This window comes from Chiloscyllium plagiosum, chromosome 4 (assembly GCF_004010195.1).
Source record: "Chiloscyllium plagiosum isolate BGI_BamShark_2017 chromosome 4, ASM401019v2, whole genome shotgun sequence".
Lineage (NCBI taxonomy): Eukaryota > Metazoa > Chordata > Chondrichthyes > Orectolobiformes > Hemiscylliidae > Chiloscyllium > Chiloscyllium plagiosum.
In genome coordinates, this window is record NC_057713.1 from 120,607,303 (window position 1) to 120,632,425 (window position 25,123).

The 25,123-nt window shown below is 39.3% G+C and overlaps 1 protein-coding gene across 18 annotated transcripts in view; it reads left to right on the forward strand.

Annotated features, from left to right (window-relative positions):
* The window catches only part of LOC122549360 (lethal(3)malignant brain tumor-like protein 4), a 300,541-nt gene that overhangs the window by 119,140 nt on the left and 156,278 nt on the right, over positions 1–25,123 (forward strand). For all 18 annotated transcript variants that reach the window (XM_043689041.1, XM_043689042.1, XM_043689039.1 and 15 more), the window contains 2 exons: positions 3,395–3,471; positions 22,118–22,203. In XM_043689041.1, the coding sequence (XP_043544976.1) occupies positions 3,395–3,471; positions 22,118–22,203 (163 nt within the window). The remainder of the gene's footprint in view (positions 1–3,394; positions 3,472–22,117; positions 22,204–25,123) is intronic.

Genomic DNA, 25,123 nt, shown 5'->3' on the forward strand with positions numbered 1-25,123 from the left:
TTGCGATCTTGCCAGATAATCTGATATTCGGATAATCAAGGTTCATCTGTATTTGGAAAGGCAAGAACTGATTAGGGATAGTCAGCATGACTTTGCATAGGAAATCATGTTTCATGAATTGATTGAGTTTTTTGAAGAAGTAACAAAGAAAATTGATGAGGACAGAGTGGTAGACATGATCTAAATGGACATTAGTAAGGCATTCAACAAGGTTCCTCATGGGAGACTGGTTAGCAAGGTGACATCTTATGAAATACAGGGAGGACTAGCCATTTGGATACAGAACTGGCTCAAAGGTAAAAGACAGAGAGTGTTGATTGAGGGTTGCTTTTCAGACTGGAGGCCTGTGACCAGTGGAGTGCCACAAGGATCGGTGCTGGGTCCACTGCTCTTCATCTTTTATACAAATGATTTGGATGTGAAAATAGGAGGTATAGTTGGTTGTTTGCAGATGACACCAAAATTGGAGGTGTAGTGGACAGCGAAGAAGGTTACTTTTAGAGACATACAAGATAATCAGAGGGTTAGGTAGAGTGGACAGAGAGAGTCTTTTTCCAAGTATGGAGGCGGCAAACACGAGGGGACGCAACTTTAAAGTGAGGAGAGAAAGGTATGACAGATGTCAGAGGTAGTTTCTTTACTCCGATAGTAGTAAGGGTATGGAATGCTTTGCCTGCAATGGTAGTAGATTCGCCAAATTTAAGTGCATTTAAGTTGTCATTGGACAGGCAAATGGACGTACATGGAATAGTGTAGGTGGGATGGGCTTCAGGTTAGTATGACGACAGCGCAACATCGAGGGCCGAAAGGCCTGTACTGCGCTGTAATGTTCTATGTTCCGAGTACAACAGAATCTTGACCAGATGGGCCAATGGACTGAGGAGTGGCAGATGAGTTTAATTTAGATAAATGTGAGCTGCTGTATTTTGGGAAAGCAAATCAGAGCAGGACTTATACATGTAATGGTAAGGTCCTGGGGAGTGTTGCTGAACAAAGAGACTTTGAAGTGCAGGTTCTTGAAAGTGGAGTCACAGGTAGATAGGATAGTGAAGAAGGTGTTTGGTATGCTTTCCTTTATTGATCAGGGTATTGAGTGCAGGAGTTGGAAGGTCATGTTGCGGCAGGACATTGGTTGGGCCACTGTTGGATATTGCATGCAGTTCTGGTCTCCTTCCTATTGGAAAGATGTTGTGAAACTTGAAAGGATTCAGAAAAGATTTACAAGGATGTTGCCAGGGTTGGAGGATTTGAGCGATAGTGAGAGCCTGAATAGGGTGTTTTCCCTGGAGCGTCGGAGGCTGCGGGGTGACCTTATACAGATTTACAAAATTATGGGGAATGGATGGGGTAAATAGGCAAAGTCTTTTCTCTGGGGTCAGGGAATCCAGAACTAGAGGGCATAGGTTTAGGGTGAGAGGGGAAAGATTTAAAAGAAATCTAAGGGGCAACTTTTTCAAGCAGAGCGTGGTAAGAGTATGGAATGAGCTGCCAGAGGAAGTGGTGGAAGCTGGTACAATTACAGCATTTAAAAGGCATCTGGATGGGTATATGAATAGGAAGGGTTTAGAGGGATATGGGCCAGGTGCTGGCAGGTGGGTCTAGATTGAGTTGGGATATCTGGTCGGCATGGACGAGTTGGACCGAAGGGTCTGTTTCCATGCTGTACATCTCTATGACTTTATGATTAGGACAAGAGAGATTTTCAACCTAAATGTAAAGCAAACAAGTGAAGGAGGGCAAAAGAAAGAAGAAATTCCAGGAAGACTTTGTTGGCAAGGGAATGAGTAGAGAGATCGGATGTGAGATTAAAAAGATGCTTAAGTGCAAAGTGGGTCAAAGCCGTGTTAAAATGTGGTTACGGCAATGCCCAAAATAAATATGGAGGAAATCATGCAGGAGAATGAACCAGCAGGGGTAGGGAAATACTGAGTTATGGCTGTTGAAAAATCAGGATGAAGGACTAAACAATGCAGAGTGTCGCATAGTTGTACTTATTCAAGACAGCATAATGGTGGTTGAGAAAAGGGATACCGCTATTAGCAAGACTAAAATAGAATTCGAATAGATTAAAGCAGCGTGAATCACATTGATAGATGTCATCTGTGGGGCACTGAATTGTGGAAGGGATTTGGAGGAGAAAGAGCAGAAAATTAAGGAATTGAGTGAAAAAGCAAAAAAAAATAGTCATGGAGGATTTTAACTGCCTGAATGTGATTTGGGTAGAAGCAGTGGATAAAGAGAATAAGGGAGCAGAGTTCCTACAATGTGTTCAGGGGTCCTTTCCAACAAAAGGTTGGAAAAACCCAACAAGGCAAGATCTGTTATTAGATACATTAATGTAGAATGAACCAGATCAGATAACAGAATAATGCAATATTAGGTATCATTTAGGCAACAATGACCATTCCAATGATGATAAGGAAGAATATCATTTTGTTGAAAACCAAATTGGGGAAAACTGATTTTGAGGGGTTAGTGACAGAACTTGAAAAAGAAATGTCAAGATAATATTAGAAAATGACAATGCAGAACACCAATGGGTAGTATTTCAAAATTCAAAGGATAAAATATATTTCCCTGAAAGGAAAGTGCAAACGTACATAAGTAACAGTTCATCAATGAATAAAGATAAGGGAACAGCTGAGGTTTCAGAGCGAGACCCACTTTAAGAACATGGGCAGCAGAGTGTGCTGGTTAAATTCAGAGAAGATCTACTTGGCTGATTCCTGGGATGAAAGGGTTGCCTTCTGAGGAAAGGGCCTATACCTATTGGAATTCAGAAGAGTCAGAAGTGATTTTCTCAAAGCGTGTAATGTTCTGAGGGATCTTGACAGGGTAGATGGTCAGAGATGTTTTTCCACATGGGGGAGTCCAGAACCGGAGGCGGGGGAATACCGTTTCAAAATGGAGTTCTTTATTAAGATAGAGATCAGGAGAAATTGCTTCTTCTTGAGGGTTTTAAGTGTTTGGAAACTTATCCCACAGTATGTGGTGGCAGTTGAGTTAATGAATCAAATCAAGACTGATTTCCAGATTTTAGATTGATAAAGGAGCTGAGGGTTATTGCTGCAAGGCAAGAAATTTCGGCCATGCCTCATTAGCCATGCTGTTAACTTTCAGCACATTTCCACTAGTTTAAGTAATATCCAAGCCACTCAAGTCATATGTATAAAAATGCAGTTTTTCTACAATGACAGCTTTACTCTCATTTGTACATATGTATCACTTTGACCTTCCACAACTCACTTCTTCCAGAATTTTGTGTTTACTTTGGAACAGATCTGATTAAGCTACACACCAAATTCTGATGATCTCTGCTGTTTATGTTGGCTTGCTGCATTTAAAAATCATTTAATGTTTTTATTCAATAATATGGTAATTTGTTGTTTGGTAGGTGCGATGCGAGTAGCCCATACATCCATCCAGTGGGCTGGTGTCAGGAACAAGGCAAGACCCTCACACCTCCCCAAGGTGGGTGAGTTAATATGCTTCAGTACAGTTCTCTGAAATCAGGGTAATAATAGACTATAAGAAATGTATAAGCATGTCGGTTGTTCAAACCTTCAAACGTTGTTATTAATGAGGTAATTCCTATAATAGCTACACGCGTAGTTATCCAGGATGACTGCGATGTCTGCAATTTTTCGGAAATTTCCTCTTCATTGAGAAAAGAATGTTCTGTACCACAAATGCTCACAAAAACAACAGAACAAATCAAAATCTCAGTTGCTATTTGGGTGTAAAGTGATACCCATTTTCCAGACTTTGGTAATATTTGATGCAATTCTTGCATCAAAATGAAAATTAAGCAGTTTTCTCATTGATGTCTGTATACCTGCCCCCTCATCATAGCCGAAAGAAGTGGAAAGTGAACTGCTTTCTATGGTTTCCCCATCGCTGACTCTAATTTTGTAAAACCCACAGTTGTACCAGCAGACAATTCATACAGAGCAACAATTATAATAGTAACTTGGTGCAATCAGTTCAACTTCTGTTCACATATAAATAAGGAACGAATGTAAATACTCTCTTAAAGAATGTTGCAAAATGCAGAAAGGCAGTCTCACTCAATTGACCAACCAGCAATGCACAGGCATTGTTTCTTCTTCACCATTTTCTTGTTGTGTGGAATAACATTTCAATATTATGATTTCAAGGGAAATCTGTAAATTGAGACAAGTAATTTAAGCTACCAATTAGTAACTGAAAGACTTGCATCACAAATTATACAATCAAAGGTTCTTTGTATGAAAACTATTACTTTATCAGCATTATGCAAAGCAAGCGCTCAACCTTCCATGTTTCATAAACACTGGAATTTTAAACTCAAACCTTCAACAAATCATTTCACATATGACTTTTATTTCCATTAAGGAGCTCCCCTATACCATACACAATCTTGAAGTTTCTTCACTTCTGGAAACAGTTCAAGTGGTGTCATCAGCTTTTAAAAATTTGCTTTGACCCTCCTTAGTGTTTCTGTTGCTGTCTGTGATATGAAATTTCCTTGCCTTGTTCCACCAGCATCCAGCAAGAGAACACTTCTGAAGTATCTCCTGATTGTAGACAGCTCAGCTCAAGAGTGGGCTTCAATGGTTTCTTACTCAATGGCTCCAACATTGAGAAGCTCCCTTGGACAGTTTTTTTTCTCCTGTACAGATCGTGGCAGACACATTCACTGCTTTGTTCAAAGCTGCTGCCCAGTTGATCCAAACCCAACTGTTTGTCTCTGTGAAAAATCACACAAATAACTCAAATCAATAAACACTATCCCTGCAACCTATCTCCATGGCAATGTGACACACTTAAGGTGTGCCAAATAGAGATTTTAACTAGCGATCTTCAATCCTGTAATCTGGCCTTTTGCTCCAGGAAATGTCAGGATAATTTAAATCCATTATGAAAAAGACAACAGTTGACATGCTTTTTCCATCAGGAAAATCAGAAACAGGTCAACCATTTAAAGTGTTCTTCCTTCCAACTCTGACTTTATTACATAAATGTAGGCCATTGTTTGAATGGTAATTGCGTTAGCTCTGTTTATTAGCCCCTCAAAACACATGTGTCCACTAATGTAACACTTAAAAATTTCAATTCCCAACCATTTTACTTATGGTTGCTTAAATTTATAAAAGAAAATTAAATGTGGTTAGCACCACATTTGGTTAGCACTGTAGCCTTACAGCGCCAGGGACCCGGGTTTGATTCCAGCCTTGGATGACGGTCTGTGTGGAGTTTGCACATTCTCCCCATGTCTCTGTGGGTTTCCTCTGGTTTCCTCCCACAGTTCAAAAATGTGCAGGTCAGGTGGATTGGCTATGCTAAATTGCACATAGTGTTAGGTGCATTAGTTAGAGGGAAATGGGTCTGGATGGGTAACTCTTCGGAGGGTCGGTGTAGACCTGTTGAGCCGAAGGGCCGTTTCCACACTATAAGGAATCTAATTTAATCTCAACTTTCTTTTCCTCTAATTATTTTGCTTTCTGTCCACATTTCAGCTTTCTAACTTGTATTTCTTGGGTTAGACTGTGGTTCTCAGTAAAGAGCCTTAAAACTGATCAGTTAAGGGAACATACCACTACCAATCTTGTTCATACACAGGTTTTCGATTCTCACAGCCAAATAAAATATCATTTTTGACTTTGAGTCGTATCGGAGTGATTGATCAGCCCCTGTGGAAGGGGCAGAAAACAGAGTAGTGACATTGAGAACTGCAGTTCTGGGAAAGATAGACATGGTTTGGGAGGTGACAACATCTTGAAAGACTTTGGGGTGGAAAAGGAGTTGGAAATAGATCACTGGCTTACAAAGATTTTTGAGCAAGGTTTTCAAGGATTTATGTGGCTTCTTTAGATCTGGTAAAGGATTGCGAACTCACGTCCTTACAGGTCAAACCCTTGCAAATCTGCATCCTTTGGATTGAAGAGAATACAAATGAGGTACAGTTCAGAATGAATGACCAGTGTGCCAAAGGCAGATTTGAAGGTGAAGAAAGCAACATCTGAGGAGAGTGGACCATTAAAAACATTGTCTAACATGGGGACCAGGAAAGAGAGTTGGAAAAAGCTTTGGACTTAAGAGGGCACAGATCAGGCCCTTATCAGAAAAAATGACCAGAGTGAGAGTGTATTAGTTTGACTGGGATCAAGGACATCAGATGTAGAGTTGACAGTGCTATTGAGTAAATCTGTAGTGGAAAATGGAGACTAAAGGCCTGTTGGTTGGGATTTTGCAATTTAACAGGAATGGGGTGGAGGGAGTAAGGTTTTCTTCTTGTGGACAACTTGAGCATGGAGAGAGCATGAGGGAAAATAGGAGTGAAAACAGAGAAAAATAAGAGTGCAGGGCTCTGGTATGAGAACATTAGAGAAAATTTGGTCCAGTGAGTTAGTGGAAGGGAGGGAAGTGGCAGCTGGTCTCAGTCTTAGTGACAGTGTTGTAAATAATGTTGGAGGTGAGGGTGAAGATGATAAGTTTCAGGAGATGGTTTGCTTTAGAAAAAAGAAGCAGTAGGCCATGTTTGCACTCCAAGCCGATCCTGGAATAGGGAGCAGTTTTTAACAGGCTGTCGGAGAGTGGGAACTGGCCGTGACTCATGCAGTTGACTCAGATCTGCAATGGATGGCTAAATCGAGCCTACCATATCTTTAAATATCTGCACCCTTTGGATTTAAAAGGGCATAGATCAGGCCCTTAACAGAATAATGACTGGGTGCAAGTATATTACCTTTACTGGGATTGAGGGTATGAGAGGTAGAGTTGAGAGTCCCATTGACTAAACCAGTGGAACAGCAGCAGAAATGTTGTGGAAAATGGAGACCAGTCAGTTGTGATTTTACAATAGTATAACTGCTGAGTTCATGCCCAAACAAGAAATTATGTTTGGTTAAATTTGGCATTATAATAAAAATGTTAAATTATAATTTTGTGTAGCAATGTTCTCCAGTCATGCCAAATGCAATGTCTTAATTTTATGTTTTTGTGCTGGAAAATGTCCTGGAATATGCTTAGCTACTAAAACATATTATCTTCCAAGCTATTTAAGTGAATACTTCTGAATTCATTCTTTAAATTGATTTTTATTTATTCTATTTGTGTATGTATGAGTGGCTATCAATATTTCATCATCAATTTGGAAATGCATGAAAATGTGCACTTAAAATATGCTAACACTGAATCATAGAAAATAAAGCATCTGTGAAAGATGGACACTGTTAGCAATGGAATGGTCAGGCTGATACAGTAATATGTATTTCTGAGATTGCAACTGTATAAAAGGGTTGTTTGGGGTGTACCTGATTTCATATGGTTTAATCAAAATGTAACCAATTTTAATGCACATTGTGAAAACTTAACACGGTTTCATGTACAAATAGCTGCCAGTGCATATTGATGTTTGACCATAAATGTCACTGCTAGTGTTGCTTCAGTTTTGACAGCTTTGGTGTAAATTTAATTTTGAAATTTTCTTATCCCACACTGTATTTGAAACTTAAAGTTCTCAGTGCTTTTACTTTGTGCATGTGTAATGGAAGAAGAAGATTCTTATTCTTACTATTCTTTACCTGATACCCAATATGCACCTGAAATATTAACTTAGTTTCTCTCTCTCCATATTTGCTGCCTGAATTGCTGAGTACTCGGGCAGTTCTTTTTTAATGTTAACATACCATATAAATTTGATATTTGATAAAGATTTATTAGCCTTACACAAAATGTCATCTTAACATTTTAACCAGATGTAAATGATTTGTTTCAAAAGTTATTTGTTTGAGATCTTGTTTAAAAAGTGAATTAAAAGTCTGATCAATCTTGTTTTAACCATAAATAACATTAAAGCAATGAAATCATAGATTTTTTTAAAGCAAACTTTAAAAAGCCAGGTATTCATAAATTCCATTTACCTGAATCAATTTTAACATTTAAAAATCTCTTCTGTTGAGAGTAATTGTGAAATGCTAAGAAATATTAACCCTAATTTTTTTTTTTCTGTGGATAGATCAGGGTTAGAGGACAAATGGTTCACATTTTTTGCTTCTTCTGTCCCTGCCATTTTAAATCTGCAAATTAATGATTGAAGTTGAAAGACCTCAGGAATAATATTGAATAACCGAACCCAACATCTGGAATGTGTCACCGATGTTTACATTATCTAATTTAAAATGGCCTCAAACTGCATGCAATCAGAGTGTATCTCTGAAACATTTAAGGATAATGAAAGGAGAAGCTTTTGGTGCTTGTTTTTCCTTTGTATGCATGCATTTTGGTACTGGCACAAATTAAATATTTATTATATTATTGCTGTGTAATATTTGTAAGGATAATTCAAATAGAGTTGAACTTGTTCCTTGTGAAAGGCATGCTTGCTTTTATACACAATTAGCTACAGACCGTGTTTAGACACAAGTTAAACTTAGAAAACAGTATACCTGACCACGCTTAATTGCAAACAAACGAGAACCATTTCCCTGTTCATGACATATTTTGTTTTCAAGTAAACTTACCGTTTACTTCAGGTATAGGAATGGGCTTCATCTGAAATGAAAAGTGTGTAGAATGCCTTGATTTTCAAATGTAAATTGTCAGTAAGTGTTGTCAGTGCCTGAACCTCTTTCAAAGCTTCTTGTGATATATTGCTGCAGACAGAAATGACCAAAAATAAACATTTGTCACATAGCTGTAATGTTTAAAATATCAAAATATCAGAAATGTAAATATTTCACAATAGCATCAAGCTGTATGCTTGAATCTTTGGGTAAGTTATTTCTTGAATGCCACAGAGTCATGTAGGCCAGCGTTTATTGCCCATCTCTAATTGCCCAGAGGGCAGTTAAGAGTTAACATATAACTGTGAGTGTGGAGTCACACACAGGCCATCCAGGTGGGGATGACAGTTCCCTTCCCTAAAGGACATTAGTGAACCAGATGTTTTCCGACAATCAACAATAGATTCTTTGGTCATCATTAGACTCTTAATGCTAGATTTTCTTGAATTCAAATGATGCCATCTGCCATGGCAGGATTTGAACCCAGGTACCCAGAATATTACTTGGGTCTCTTGATTCACAATTCAGCAATAATACCAAGTGGCTATCACCTCCCCTATATCTTTGCACAATATACACGAGTAATTTAGTTAACCAAACTAATATGATGCTTTTCTTTGGTTTTCTCTGTCAGTTTTGCTATTCTTTTTGATTATTTGAAGAAAATCAGTGTATATTTTAAAAAATGTGATTTTAGTAAAACTGAGAGGTTTTGTGGAGAAAATGGGAGAACTCAAAGGTTTTAAATATGCCTAATGTACTGATGTGTACTCCTATTGGGATTAATGTCTGTACAAATTAGAAATCTTCCATTAATTACTTCAATATTATTTTGTATCTATGCATATGAAATTTCAGTTATGAATTCTTGTAGGTTTTCATTTAAAATTTTAAATAAAAGCAATTGTTCCCCTACTTCAACATATGAAGCTGGGTGGCAGAGAGAGAATAGATGACAAAGAGAGAAGCAGTGTTCAGACTGATGCTAATTTGGGTTCTTAATTCATTTCCAGAACATAAAAAGTTAATTAACTAAATCTTAAAAAGGTCTCAAACAGGCATTAGCCAGTATGTAAATTTAATTGATATGTAAAACGAAAATTCTCTTCAGCAGTAGCTATAAGATACAGGCATATACCTCAGAACTCATTAGAAAATGTTGAAATCCCTGTGCACAAATATATGTTTGTGAAATAACCCCACAGAGGCCAGTATCCAGTCACCAAGTCACCGATTATTTGCATGTGGAAAGTCCTTGACTCTGACACAGCTTCGTCAGAGTCAGCACCCAGGGTGTCGGAATCTCGAACATTCCTCTTTGTTTTTCCTTCTCTTTTTTTTTCTTCTTTTTTTCTTTTTTAAATATATATTAACCCCTACACTACCACCTAAGTGCGGCAGTGCTTATTTTTTCCCCAGTACCCATGGTGTGTGTGTGCAGGTGTGAGACACAGTGAAAGACACAAAGTGCACGAATCTTTGTTCAAATTCCACCGCCAGGAAGATAGGAAAACACCCGGTGGCCAGTGACAAACACTGCCCTTCACGTCAAAGGGCAACATTCCTCTTTTTATCTGTCAGCCAGGGCTCCCTGATTGGACCAAGTTAACAGCCCCTATCAGGGAACTCATATTCTTTGAAGTCCACCGAGCTGATCTTGTTATAATCACAACATTTTGAAGTGTCCAAGAACCAGAGACCTTTCCTCTCTTGTCGAATCCGTAGCTTTCAGGTCAGACCACATTTGGAGCATTGTGCACAGTTTTGGGCACCATTCCTTAAGAAGGATGTACTGGCCCTGCTGCGTGTTCAGAGGAGATTCACGAGAATGGTCCCGGGAATGAAGAGCTTCACATATGAGGAACATTTGAAGACTCTGGGTCAATGCTCTTAGAAGGATGAGGGTGGATATAATTCAAACTTAGAGAATACTAAATGGCCTGGACAGAATGGATGTTGAGAAGATGTTTCCATTGGTAGGAGAAACTAGGACCCGAGGGCACAGCTTTAGAATAAAGGGAAGACTTTTTAGAACAGAGATAAGGAGAAACTTCTTCAGCCAGAGAGTGGTGAATCTGTGGAATTCACTGCCACAGAAGGCTGTGGTGACCACATCATTGATTATATTGAAGACTGAGATAGTTAGCCAGAAAAGATCTAAAGAGAAGCTGAGAAGAGCCAGGAGGGAACATGAGAAGTTGTTGGCGGATAGGATCGAGGAAAACACTAAGGCCTCTATAGGTATATCAGGACAAAAAGAATGACTAGAATAAGATTAGGGCCAATCAAAGATAGTAGTGGAAAGTTGTGTGTGGAATCTGAGGACATAGGGGAAACACTTAATTAATACTTTTCATCAGTACTCACAGTGGAAAAGGGCAATGTTAGAATATGGAAATACAGGCTACTAGATTAGTTGGGACTGCGGTTGACAAAGAGATTTTAGCAATTTTGGAAGATCTGAAAATAGATAAGACTCTTAGGGTGGAAGGGATTTGTCCTCGGAAGCCAGGGAGGAGATTGCAGAGCCTTTGGCTTTGATCTTTATGTCGTCATTGTGGACAGGAGTAGCGCCAGAAGACTGGAGGACAGCAAACGTTGTTCCCTTGTTTAAGAAGGGGAATCGGTAATTACGCACCAGTGAACCTTACTTCGGTTGTGGGTAAGGTGTTGGAAAAGGTTATACGAGATAGGATTTATAATCATCTGGAAAGGAATAATTTGATTAGGGATAGTCAACACAGTTTATGAAGGGTATGTCGTGCCTCACTAACCTTATTGAGTTCTTCGAGAAGGTGACAAAGCAGGTGGATGAAGGTAAAGCGGTTGATATGGTGTGTATGGACTTCAGTAAGGTGTTTGATAAGGTTCCACATGGTAGGTTATTGAACAAAATATGGAGTTTCGGGATTGAAGGTGATTAGCAATTTGGATCAGAAATTGGCTAGCTGAAAGAAAACATTGGGCGGGTGGTTGATGGGAAATTCATCCTAGAGCTCAGTTACCAGTGGTGTGCCGCAAGGATCTGTTTTGGGGCCACTGCTGTTGTCACTTCTATAAATGATCCGGATGTGGGCGTGGAAGGTTGGGTTAGTAAATTTTACAGATGGCACTAAGGTAGGCAGAGTTGTGGATAGTGCCAAATGATGTTATGGGTTAAAGAGGGGCATAGATAAGATGCAGAGCTGGGTTGAGAAGTGGCAAATGGAGTTTAATGCAGAAAAATGTGAGGTAGTTCACTTCAGAAAAAGTAACAAGAATGCAGAGTACTGGGCTAAGGGTAAAATCCTTGGCAGTGTAGATGAACAGAGAGATCTTGGTGTCCAGTTGCACAAATCCGTGAAAGTTGCCACTCAGGTTGATAAGGTTGTTAAGAAGGCATGTCGTGTGTTGGCGTTTATTGGTAGGGCGATTGAGCTTTGGAGATTCATGCTTCAACTGTATAAGACACTGATAAGGCCGCACCTGGAGTATTGCGTGCAGATCTGGTCACCGCATTATAGGAAGAATGTGGAAGCTTTGGAAAGGATTCAGAGGAGATTTAGAAGGATTTTGCCTGGTATGGAGGGAAGATCTTCTGAGGAAAGGCTGAGGGAACTGAGGCTGTTCTTATTGGAGAGAAGAAGGTAAGAGGTGACTTAATTGAGACGTGTAAGATAATCAGAAAGTTAGATAGAGTGGACAGTGAAAACCTTTTTCCTCAGATGGTGAAGGCTAACATGAAGGGACATAGCTTTAAATTGAGGGGTGATAGATTTAGGACAGATATCAGGGGTAGTTTCTTCACTCAGAGTAGTAGGGATGTGGAATGACCTGCCTCCAGCAGTAGTAGACTGGCTGAAGTTAAGGGCATTTAAATGGGCATTGGACATACACTATTTTATTATTGTCCATATGTATGTTAGATGGGCATCAGATCAATTTCACAGGTCAGTGCAATATCGAGGACCGAAGGGCCTGTACTGCACTGTAACATTCTATGTTCTATAGGTTCTCGATTGTAAAGGGGATCAAGGGTTATGGGGAGAAAGCGGGAGAATGGTGTTGAGAAACTTATCAGCTGTGATTCAGTGGCAGAGCAGACACAATGAGTTGAATGGCCTAATTTCTGCTCCTATGTCTTATTCTCTTAGTCAGCATGGATTTAGTAAGGAGAGGTCGTGCCTGACAAACCTGTTAGAATTCTTTGGAAAAAATAACAAGGTTAAACCACGGAAACCCAGTGGATGTTATCTACCTAGATTTCCAAAAGGCCTTTGATAAGAAGCCTCACGGGAGGCTGCTGAGTAAGATGAGGGCCCATGGTGTTTGAGGTGAGCTATTGGCATGGATTGAGGATTGGCTGTCTGACAGAAGGCAGAGAGTTGGGGATACAAGGTTCTTTGTCGGAACGGCAGCTGGTGACAATTGGTGTCCCGCAGGGTTCAGTGTTGGGGCCTCAGCTGTTCACTTTATATATAAATGATCTGGATGAAGGGACTGGGGGCATTCTGGCGAAGTTCACCGATGATACAAAGTTAGGTGGACAGGCAGGTAGTACTGAGGAGGTGGGGAGGCTGCAGTAAGATTTAGACAGTTTAGGAGAGTGGTCCAAGAAATGGCTGATGAAATTCAATGTGAGCAAATACGAGTTCTTGCACTTTGGAAAAAAGAATACAGGCCTGGACTATTTTCTAAACAGTGAGAAAATTCATAAAGCTGAAGTATAAAGGGATCTGGGCGTGTTAGTCCAGGATTCTCTAAAGGTTGACTTGCAGGTTGAGTCCGTGGTTAAGAAAGCAAATGTAATGTTGTCATTTATCTCAAGAGGTTTGGAATGTAAAAGCAGCAATGTGCTACTGAGACTTTATAAAGCTCTGGTTAGGCTCCATTTAGAATGCTGTGTCCAATTCTGGGCCCCACACCTCAAGAAGGACATACTAGCACTGGAGCATGTCCAGCGAAGATTCACACGGATGATCCCTGGAATGGTAGCCCTAACATATGATGAACGGCTGAGGATCCTGGGATTGTATTCATTAAGTTTAGAAGGTTGAGGAGAGATCTAATAGAAACTTACAAGATAATGCACGTCCAACAAAGGGTGGATGCTGGGAATTTGTTTCCGTCAGGCGGGGATCTTAGGACCCATGGGGACTGCCTTAGAATTAGAGATGGTCAATTTAGAATGGAAATGAGGAGACATTTCTTCAGCCAGAGGGTGGTGGGCTTGTGAAATTCATTGCCACAGAGCGCAGTGGAGGCTGGAACGTTAAATGTCTTCAAGGCATTGATAAATTCTTGATCTCGCAAGGAATTAAGGGATACGGGGAGAGCGTGGGTAAGTGGTGTTGAAATGCTCATCAGCCATGAATGAATGGTGGAGTTGACTCATTGGGCCGAATGGCCTTACTTTCTATGTCTTATGGTCTTTCCGGCTCTCCCATCTGCTGAAATTTGTCAGGAGTCCATCAATAAATCCAATTCTGTATTCTACCCCCACTTCAGTTCTGCTAAATTTGACATTCCTTCACAGTGTTATTTTTTGATTTCCCATTCACCTAGTTCTAAGCCAAAGAACCATTCACGTCTCTCTGCGCTGCCAGCTCTAGAGTCCCACTCCAGTTCCACTGATCTTTTCCTTCCACTGTTACATATGCTCAGTGTCTTCTCTCCTCCTGCATTGAACTGAAACCCCATTCTCCAATCCACCACAACGGGAAATAACAAGTCGCTACGTCCAGTTGTTTTATTTGATGTGCCAGCTTGCTGTGTACCTTCAGCATGAAAAATACTAAGGGATTTTCTTTTTTAAGGTAAATTGGTGATGGATAATGGATAAAATAACAAGCAGGCACTAAATAGTTTTTTCACAGAATAGTGCAGAGATTTTTAGAGTTTTAACAGTCAAATTCTGATAGCAGTTGGAGAAGACCATGCAACGTACCATTAGGCAGGGGTGTAGTGGTAACACCACAAGGCTGGTAATTTGGAAACTCAGGCTAATGTTCTGGGGTCATAAGTTCGAATCCCAGAGTACCAGATGGTGAGATTTGAATTTGTTCAAGAAAACCATGAATTAAAAATTCACAATGTGGTCTCCTCTACATTGGGGAAATGAAATGCTGACTGGGTGACCACTCTGCCGAGCACCTGCATTGTGTGTGCAAAAATGACCCTGAGTTCCCATTTGCCTGCCCCGTCAATAGGCCGTCGTGCTTCCACACCGACATTGCTGTTGCAAGGCTGGGTATTGTGTTCCATTGAGCAGAGATACAAGTTGGAAGAATAACATCTCATTTTCTGTTTGGGGATCTCTTGGATTCAACATTGAGTTCAACACAAATGGACATTGAGTTCAACACCAATCCTGGCCTGATTCCATCCTTCCATGTTTTTCACCCATCCCACACTCTGTCTTCTAATGTCAGGGGTTGCTTTTAGCACAGTCACGCATTCTCACCTAATCCTTGGCCTACTATCACATTATATGGTTTGCATTTGGTACAGCTCACTCATTTTCTTCTATCCTGACCTCTTTTTATCAATTATTCGGCTTTTCCTCTGTACTGGCCTGCTATCCATAATCTCTGTGTTTACCTAACCCTTTCATATCTTGCTCTCTCTGGACTCCATTTTCACCAATCCTCTTACCTCTCCCCTTCCTCCCAGCCCCTACATTCAAATTCAGCATAAATGTCACTTTTTCCTCACCACTAACAGCTCTGGTGAAGAGTTACCAGACTCGAAACATTAACTCTGCTTTCTTCCCATGGAAGTTGCCAGACCTGTTGAATTTCTCCAGCAATTCCTGTATTTGTCTTAGCCTAATGGCAACTGTGTAACCACTCTAAGTTGTTGTAAAAACCCATCTGGTCCACTAATGTCCTTTAGGGAAAGAAACCTACTGTCCTACATGTGACTCCATACCAACAGCAATGTATTAGATTCTCAACTGCATTCAGGACAGTATGAGATGGGAAACAAATTTCGGCCTGGTCTGTGATGGAATAATTCCAGACCATGGAATAATTTTTAAAAATGTAATTAGTGAACCTAATGTCAAGACTTGCATGAAGAACTGTTTAAAGCATCTCAGTTCTAAGCAATACATCCCTCAGTTTAATAGCACTGGAGCAGTTGCTTTGCTATAAATTAAAAAAAATGTCAATTTCAATTCAAAATTCAAATTATGGTTCTTTGGGCCGAATTTTACTTTTTTTTTGGGCTAAGTCCGAGTTGCGTCATATTTTTGGAGGGATTCTGTTTCTAGGTCCAGTGAGTCGTGTTGCCATAGCTTGCCATACTCACCTCCTGAACTACCTGGCCTTTTCATTACCCTGTCATGTCCCATTTTGAAACCATACATTATTCCCAGAATAGCTTATTCCAATAGTGGTTATTCTAGAATTGATCAGGACCGTTGCACCCATGCCATCTTTAAAAGCCTATTGTGTACCTGGACAGATGACTGGGAAAGCAAGTGGTGAGGATGACACAATGGGACTGCAGAGGGTTATGAATAGGTTAAGTGAGTAGTCAAAATGTTGACAAATGGAATACAATATGGGAAAATATGAATTTATGCACTTTGGCTGGAAGAATAGAGGAGTTGTTATTTAAATAGTGAAAGACTGCAGAAAGCTATGGAACAGAGGCAGTACCTATCCTTGAATCACAAAAAAAACTCAGCTTCCAAGCTCAGCAATAATTGGGAAGGCAAATGAAATGTTGGCTGTTATTTCAAACGAAATGGAGGATGAAAGCAGTGAGGTCGAAATAAAAATGTACCAGGAACTAGCCAGACTAGAGCTGGAATACTGTGAACAATTCTGTACTCTTTATCTAAGGAAAGATAAGCTGGCATCGGAGACAGTCCAGAGAAGGTACACTCGGCTGATACCAAGTAGGAAGAGTCTGTCTTATGAGCAGAGGTTGAGTAGGTTGGTCCTGTACTCATTGGAAGATAGAAGAGTAACAGGTGACCTTAGTGAAGCATAAGTGATTATGAGAGGACTGGATATGGTGAGGTTGTTTTCCATGGATCTGGAGTCACATGCAGAGAGGTTGTTTTCCCTTGTGGGAGAGTCTGGGACCAGATGGCATAATCACAGAATGAGGGATCACACATTGAGGACATTGATGAGAAATAATGTATTCTCTCAGAGTTGCCACAGAGAAGTGTTGGAGTTACACCATTAAGTATATTCAAGGCTGAAATAGGCAGGTTTTTGATCGATAATGGAATTGAGGATTATTGTGGGGAGAGACAGGAAGGTAGAGTTCAGAGTTATCAGATCAGTCATGATCTGTTTGAAAGGCAGAGCAGGATGAGCTGACTGGCCACCTTCTGCTCTTGTGTCTTATGGTCACTGACAGCCTGGAGCTGACCTGCATGGTCCCTGACATTTGCGCCAGAAAAGGGGAAAACACTTCCCTGCTTTGCGGCAGGGACCTGGAGGTCCTACTGAATGCCGTTACCTCCAAAATTTAAGGAAAGATCTGGGCACAGGATGAGAAAGGCACTTTGTCCATGTAAAAATTTGGAGACAGCAAAGAAAACACAGAATGAAATGAAAGTTCTGAAATCAACAAGTATGAGACGCACCACATCAGGAAGAGAATCTGAGAAAAACTGCTTTTGTATTCGCAGTTGTGGGACCATCTTATCTGTAATTTAAAAATTACTACAAATAGATGCTTCATGTTCCCCGTGTTCTACGTGGCACAGAGGTTATGGATTCTAAAAAATAAAATTCTGCATTTTTCTGTATGTAGTAACCATGGATTCAACAACTCATTGCTTTTTAAGTAAACTCATGCAGGTCAGCAGAAGGTGTTCTTGCAGCTTTTAAAAGCTATCTTTTATATAAATCCTTTGACTGCATTATTGATAGATTGCAGAGTTAATCGGAAGTGACTCTTTGACAAGTGCACTATAACCTTGCTGTATATCTGTGTGATATTACTCTTGTGGTTCTGTCTACTGTTTTGAATCAGAAGGGAGCTATTTTTTGACAGAAATCTGTTAATATGAAGTTCAGAAAAATGCATTTGAATTATTGTATCCTGTAGAATATTCAGTTAGAATTTCCACTACAGTTGCTGTGGTTCAAACTTTAGAACGTCAGTTGCTTCAAAAATATATTGCTTTAAATATATTATGCAAATTTTATGTCCAAAATGACGGACCTAAGCTTAATTGGCACTTATCCAGGTATTTTCCAGGTACAAATTTGGCAGATGATCATCCAATTCTGCTCCTCTTGACTCCACCACTGTGTCAAAGGACTGAATTGAACTTTACTGAGCCTCTGCCCTTCAGGTTTGATCCATGCAACCCGAACCCCACACTACCTCCTCTGTCTCAAGAGTGCCTTAAAGGCAAAGCATGTTGTATAGGGGATGAAATTTGGAGCTGAAATATTTGGGCCACCCAAAGAGTCAACAGGATAAACGGTCTCATTGCTGCTGGCTGCTCCTCAGCCGTTTAATGCTGAGTATGCTGTTACTTTGCTCAAGGCAAGTGATCTACCCCATCTTGGGAGAAAGTCTAACCTTCAAGAGCTGATGACCAATCCGATTGCTCGACAGCTCTTTGGCATTGCAGCACTAAATCCAAGTGGTGGTTGCTGCTGGGACTGCAGATAGTCGCAAAGGAAAAGGAGCTGATGGACACAGGGACCTGCCAAAATAGATCCCTTGCTTTGCTCAACCCCAGCTCAGTAAAAGTTGTTGGGTTGTCCAACTGGTATCAGTCTCAATCTGCTGTGGTAAATTATTGGTGGATCAGGATCAGGCCCTTAATTTGCTATAGGTTTCCACTTTGCAACCTAAGTAGACCAAAGACAGACTGGTTGTGTGATATCTCCCCCGCCTCCCATCTTAAAATATTTGACCTTGAAAGTAATGTGGTTCTGAGAATTACAGCATTTTCAGCTCAAACCTCTTGTTGCTAGAAATATCCCTGCTCAAACCAGATTTGCTCCTGAGTTAACTTAAGCCTGCAGAAAAATGGGTATCTTACCAATATGACCTATAAAACTTAAGGCTTAATTGACATGAAATAAAACCAAGAAAATGTGTCATAAACCACTGGTTGGAGATTATACACTGTTAAGGAAATTAAATAGAATTGTTAAAATGTTCTTTTTGGTGGTGCAATGAAGGTACAACTTTTAAATATGTGAATTATTTATTATTCCTGAATTTATGTACGGTAAAGCCCACAAGATTAAGTAGAGAAAGGATAAAATATTGCAAATTCCGGAATTATGGAACTAGAATGAGGTGAAATAATTTCATTAAAATGACAGCATCTGTGGAGTGACTGACTTTGATGATTGATAATAAAGAGAACATGCAATCAATCTCTAGATACTAGAAAATGAATTTGATGAAATATGTAATTTAAGTTAATGAGTCTTATTTTAATACATATTCAGACAATGTTTTGTTCATATCATTGTAAGCAAATATATTAATTGCTTTTGCTTTGAGGACATTGCAGTATTTAATATTTGCCATTTCAAAGAGAGCTTGGTAATGTACCATAAAACTGTTAAATTCAGAAAGTAGATTAATTGGAAATTTCTGCATGTATATTTCTGCGGAGAACTGAAAATATACTGCTTCAAGATGAGAAGGGAAAATAACCATTTGAGACCCCCAATTAGTTACTGTAAATTTGTGGTCACTAGTGATCTAAATAGGCATGAATGAGTAATCAAGGAATTGAGAGTTCAACCTCCACCATTTCACGACATTTTGAACTCAGTTTTTTAAAACGTAAAAATGAGATGTTGTCTGGTGTAAATAAAGTGGGCATGAAGTCTTCTGAAGAAGGAAAATTGCTATGGTTGTCCAGTTTGATTTATACATGAGTTTAATCCCATTTTACAATGTTTATTGATGTATTGACTCATTTATTGTCACGTTTATTCAATGCAAACTACGATTGCCATGAATTGGCACCATTCTCATTAACTTAAAATTAAAAATAAAGAAAGAAAACTTAGGGAGAATCCAACTTTTCCTTCTCCTCTGCTACTGTCCCACTCTGGGTTTCACCGGCCCACACCATGCTGTTGCTAGATATGTCAAGTTGTTTTAGTCAGCTCCAACTAAATTTCTCCTAATACTGGTTTTAATTATTTAATGAAAAATCATGAATGCAATTCATCAGTAAATATGAAGAATATTGTATTTGATATTCATGTTTAAAATGGTGAAATAAAATCTAATTGTGGGTTTTCTTATTGTATTAAGTCCATTGCCATTTGTAGTAGCTTCATAAGTTAACTGTTGGATTAGTAGACTTTTACCTCAATTCACTAAACCGACTGAACTCTTGCAAGACTTGCTTGTAACTTCTTCAAATGTTGCATCATACACACTATAATACATTTGATCAGTTTTATGGAATGGGGCGGCACGGTGGCACAGTGGTTAGCACTGCTGCCTCACAGCGCCAGAGACCCAGGTTCAGTTCCTGCCTCAGGCAACTGCCTGTGTGGAGTTTGCGCATTCTCCCCGTGCCTGCGTGGGTTTCCTCCAGGTGCTCCGGTTTTCTCCACAATCCAAAGATGTGCAGGTTAGGTGAATTGGCCATGCTAAATTGCCCATAGTGTTAGGTAAAGGGGTAAATATAGGGGAATGGGTCTGGGTGGGTTGCTCTTCGGAGGGTCGATGTGGAATTGTTGGGCCAAAGGGCCTGTTTCCACACTGTAAGTAATCTAATCTAATCTAAACACCTTCTCTGTGTTGTGCATGTTTAGCTTAGTATAACACTAATGCTTCAGCACAACTTCTTGAGCTGAACTCTGACATGAGCCTTGGCTCAGGGGTAACACTTTCACCTCACGACACAACACAATCCAGGATGAAACGTCAGTGTAATATTGAGTGAGGGCTGTATTGTCAAACATGATGTCTTTCAGATGCACTGTTAAAATAAGGCTCGGTCTGCCCCTCCCATGGACACAAAAAAAATCCACAGTACTATTCCAAGGAGAGCAGGAAATACACCTTTACTTCTGGCCAACAATTATTCCTAAAATCAGGAAAAATAGCTTGGAAAAGAAAGAGGCGTGAAGTTGCCTTGTTAGGAGAGGAGGTGCCCTTTTGCTCCTTCTGACCCACAAAGTGAGTTTGAATTTGGTTCACATGTGCTTCCCAGTTAAAATGGCATTGCAGCGCTAATGATTTTATCCTTTCACAACGTGGAATCAGAAGCAAAATACAAGCAATGTTAATAGGTCAGGCAATGTCCATTTAGCTGGTTAGATGTCCAACTTTAGAGAGGCACGATCATGCTCGGTGCACCATCATAGATTCAAGCGGTTGTGTCCAATTCTCCACTTGCACACATCCATAAGAGTGAAATTTAGAATCTAGTGATACCCTCTCAACCTTGTACACTCAAGCAGCTTGTCCACACCTTTTACCTCATTTCAGAATAGTTTGTGATTCCTTCCAAATTAGAATATTTTGTCTAATGGAGGTAATTGGGATCAGCAGAAACCTATATCTAGGTAGCCCACTTTCTTTAAAATGTGTTGCTGGAGAAGCGCAGCAGATCAGGCAGGATCAAAGGAACAGGTGAATTGACGTTTTGGGCATAAGCCCTTCCTCAGGAATCTGAAGAAGGGCTTATTCCTGAAACGTCGATTCCAGCATCTGCAGTCCTCACTTTCTCCTAGCCCACTTTCTTTCTTCAGTGTTGTTAATTTTATTTATAAATGACCTATTTGCATATTGTTTCCATCAGCTGAACAGCTTCTGGTATATTTGGTGTCAGCAACTGCACAGAAGTGAAGGACTTTGGCAATGAATTTGTACCTTGATTGTGTTAAAAGAATAATGTAGAATTATCTTGTCTTAATTTAAAAAAAACCACAACATACAGGAGCATGTTTTTATGAAAAATAGACATAAGTTTAGTCAGAACTGTAAAGATAAAGGGAATGTGGCAGATGTTGTAAATGTACATTTTCAAAGGGGTTATGAAAATATGTGTTAAGCAAAGTGAAGCTCAATGCATATAATAGATATAGAAACCCTAGAGCAATCTGGTATTTATCACAGCCTTGTTTGTGGGATATTAGTGCATGGAAATTGATTAAAATCAGTGATAACATTTAGAAATAATTAATTGGGTGTGTTAATCTGGCATCTTCAAAAACCATTTCAAAATGCATATCCTCTTTGATGTCTTTGGTTACTTTTCTATAGTTTCCATTGCTATCGTATGAAGCACCATACAATGGTTTGTTATATGAAATGTGCTCTCAACTAGAGGAACATGGCTGAGAAAATATGCTTTGCTTTACTTGACCTACTTTAAATAGTAAGCTAAATTTCATTGCAGTAATGTAATGGTTTTATGCAATGAAATATAGCTTTTCTCTCTCTCTCTCAAGCTGATATGCTAAACTCTTGGATTTATCAATTTAACATGTTGGATAATGTTTGAAATGCAAAACTGAGCTTGACCGTTTAGTAATCTGTGTAGAGACAGTTGCATTTTCTACGTGTTTTGACCTTGAATATGTTATTCCAGATCAGTATAATTGGCAAACCTTTTATTCCAGGATATTCTGATGCAGAAAATTTTTCCTGGAAGAAATATTTGGAGGAGATGGGTGCTACCTCTGCTCCAGCTCGTGCTTTCAAAGTGGTACGTCGTTGTTCTTGCAACTATCCACTCCTGATATTGTAAGGTCGCATTAAATAACAAGTTGTATTGTTTTTATGAACTCATGCAAATGATTTCAAATCATTGCAAATAATCTAAAACATAAGTTATAAACATGTTCTGATTGTTCAAGTTTGAAATTTTCCCCATTATGACAATTCTTTTTGATGTTTATAAAGTCATCCATTGTAATAGTTGTTTTGTGATTCATTGCACAATTGAAATATATATCACTGGCAATAATTATGCTACCTGAAGTACCACAGACCAAAGCTATGATCTATCAGGATGTTTTGTTCACTGTATTTAAAAATATTCCCAATTTACTAGTCATAGGCAGACGATTCTGAAGTGCTTTGTAACTAAGAGCTAAATACATATTAGCACACCTCTCCGTTTTTGCAAATAGTAAAATATTCCTGTGATTGTTTCTGCATTTAACAATGGGTAATTTTGCAGCAATGAACAAGGGTGTTCCAGAAGTAATTCTAGAGATAGTTCAGGTAATATACCTCAAACTGCATAAAGCTTCAAGTTGTGGCTCTCTTAGAGACTACAAGAGAATTATAGACAGCAGAGACTGTCTTCATTCACCTATCAAAGAAAACAATGTGTTGTTCTTTCTCCAAATCATCATACTCAGTCTTAATTGTTCAGAAAAGTTTTGACTCTGCTTGCAGATTTTCTTATGTATTTCTGACTCTGTGTGGCAATGTTCTTCATATCAGTTGTTCCCCTCATCAGTTTAACTTGTGTTTCTTGTTGTAGTAACTTCAATCATAGAAGAACAACAGTGTTTGCCAGCTCTTTTGAAGAGCAAACCAGTTAATCCAATCTTCCCTCTTTCATTATATCTGTGTTTTATTTTTGATCCTTTAAGTATTTCTCCAATACCCTTTTTCAAGTTTACAACTAAATCTGTTTACAGCATCTTTTAAGGCAGCACATTTGAGATCTTATATAATTGTAAAAGTAAATTCCATCATCTGGCCCATGTTTCTTTTGCCAATCATCTTAAAACTCATCTTATCTTTTCAGACAGGATCAATCCCAGTGTCTCCCATCTATTCACACAAACTGTAATCCCCCATTCACAATGTAAATTTTTACTTGACCCTATCCATGATTTTCTGAAAGTGTGGTACATAGAATTGCACACCGTACTCTCGTTGGTTATGAAAGTGTTTTCTTCTTGTTTAAAATAAGTAGTCACCTTTTTGTGCTTTATATCTCTGTGAATATAACATCACCAACTTACGTTGTCTTAAACTTGCACTGTAGTTCAGCCTATTGCTAGTTTATTTTTCCTGACTCAATGATTTTAGCTATTTTATGCTGCATGTACCCTTGCATGTCCTTTAACTTCACCTTTTATAATTTCCATAATAATAATCATATGTGTGGAACTAATTCTTTCCTTCTCTTATGTAGAGTCTCTTCTTTATTGCCATTTATTACTCAATCCTCTGTTCATTTACACATTTATTTTAATCATTACTGTTATCGCTTTCTGCTTATTACTTCCAGATTAGCTAGTCCCTTCTTTAATATCAAATTTTACTGAAGCTGAAATTAGAAAAAAGAGTTTGTCCAACACCTTGGTTACACTATTCAGATTAGAAGGAGAATATTGGACCTTCTTTCACTAGGAGTAAATATTGTAGCCAACAGACAATATGAGCACCAAAGTAAGTTTACACACAATGTTTTAAATGGAAGGTTTCCCTTCAATCCAGACTGAACAAATGGCATCTTTGCGTGATGCTGTTCTGTGTTTGCTATTTTCTTGTGGGCGTTGAATGATGGAAATCTCGTGAAACTCCTGGAATCATGGATGAGGCCAATTTCTTTTCTTTTTATGGCTGAACCAAGTAATTGCACAAAATGTATGCTACTGCTATCTTTTAAAGGAGTGCAAATTATCCCATTTTAAACCTAAGGAAATAACCTATCAGCGTTCTCTTTCCAGATTTCCAGTGGAAATCCTTGAGAAACAGTGTTAGTGCTGTTTTTCCATGATTCCTACGACAGAAATGTAGTTGGAAGTCTTTGATATAAGATGATGGAGTAACTAATAAAACCTGGTATTTAGAACATAGAACATTACAGTGCAGTACAGGCCCTTCGGCCCTCGATGTTGCGCCGACCTGCCATACCAATCTGAAGCCCATCTAACCTACACTATTCCATGTATGTCCATATCCTTGTCCAATGACAACTTAAATGTACTTAAAGTTGGTGAATCTACTACCATTGCAGGCAAAGCATTCCATTCTCTGAGCAAAGAAACTACCCTGACTATATCTATCACCCCTCAATTTAAAGCTATGCCCCCTCATGCTCGCCGTCAACATACTTGGAAAAAGGCTCTCCCTGTCCACCCTATCTACAACATCCTTCATCACTATCCACAACCCCACTGACCTTAGTGTCGTTTGTGAATTTACTAACCCACCCTTCTGTGCCCTCATCCAGATAATTTATAACCAGTGGACCCAACACTGACCCTTGCGGTACACCACTAGTAACTGGACTCCATCAACCACACCCTCTGTCTTCTTTCAGCAAGCCAATTACTGATCCAAACTGCTCTATCTCCCACAATCCCATACCTCCGCATTTTGTACAATAGCCTACTGTGGGGAACCTTATCGAATGCTTTGCTGAAATCCATGTCCACCACATCAACCTGTTTACTCTCATCCACCAGTTTGGTCACCTTCTCAAAGAACTCAATAAGATTTGTGAGGCACGACCTACCCTTGACAAAACCGTGCTGACTATCCCTAATCAAATTATTCTTTTCTAGATGATTATAAATCCCATCTCTTATAATCTTTTCCAACACTTTACCGACAACTGAAGTAAGGCTCACTGGTCTATAATTACCTGGGTTGTCTCT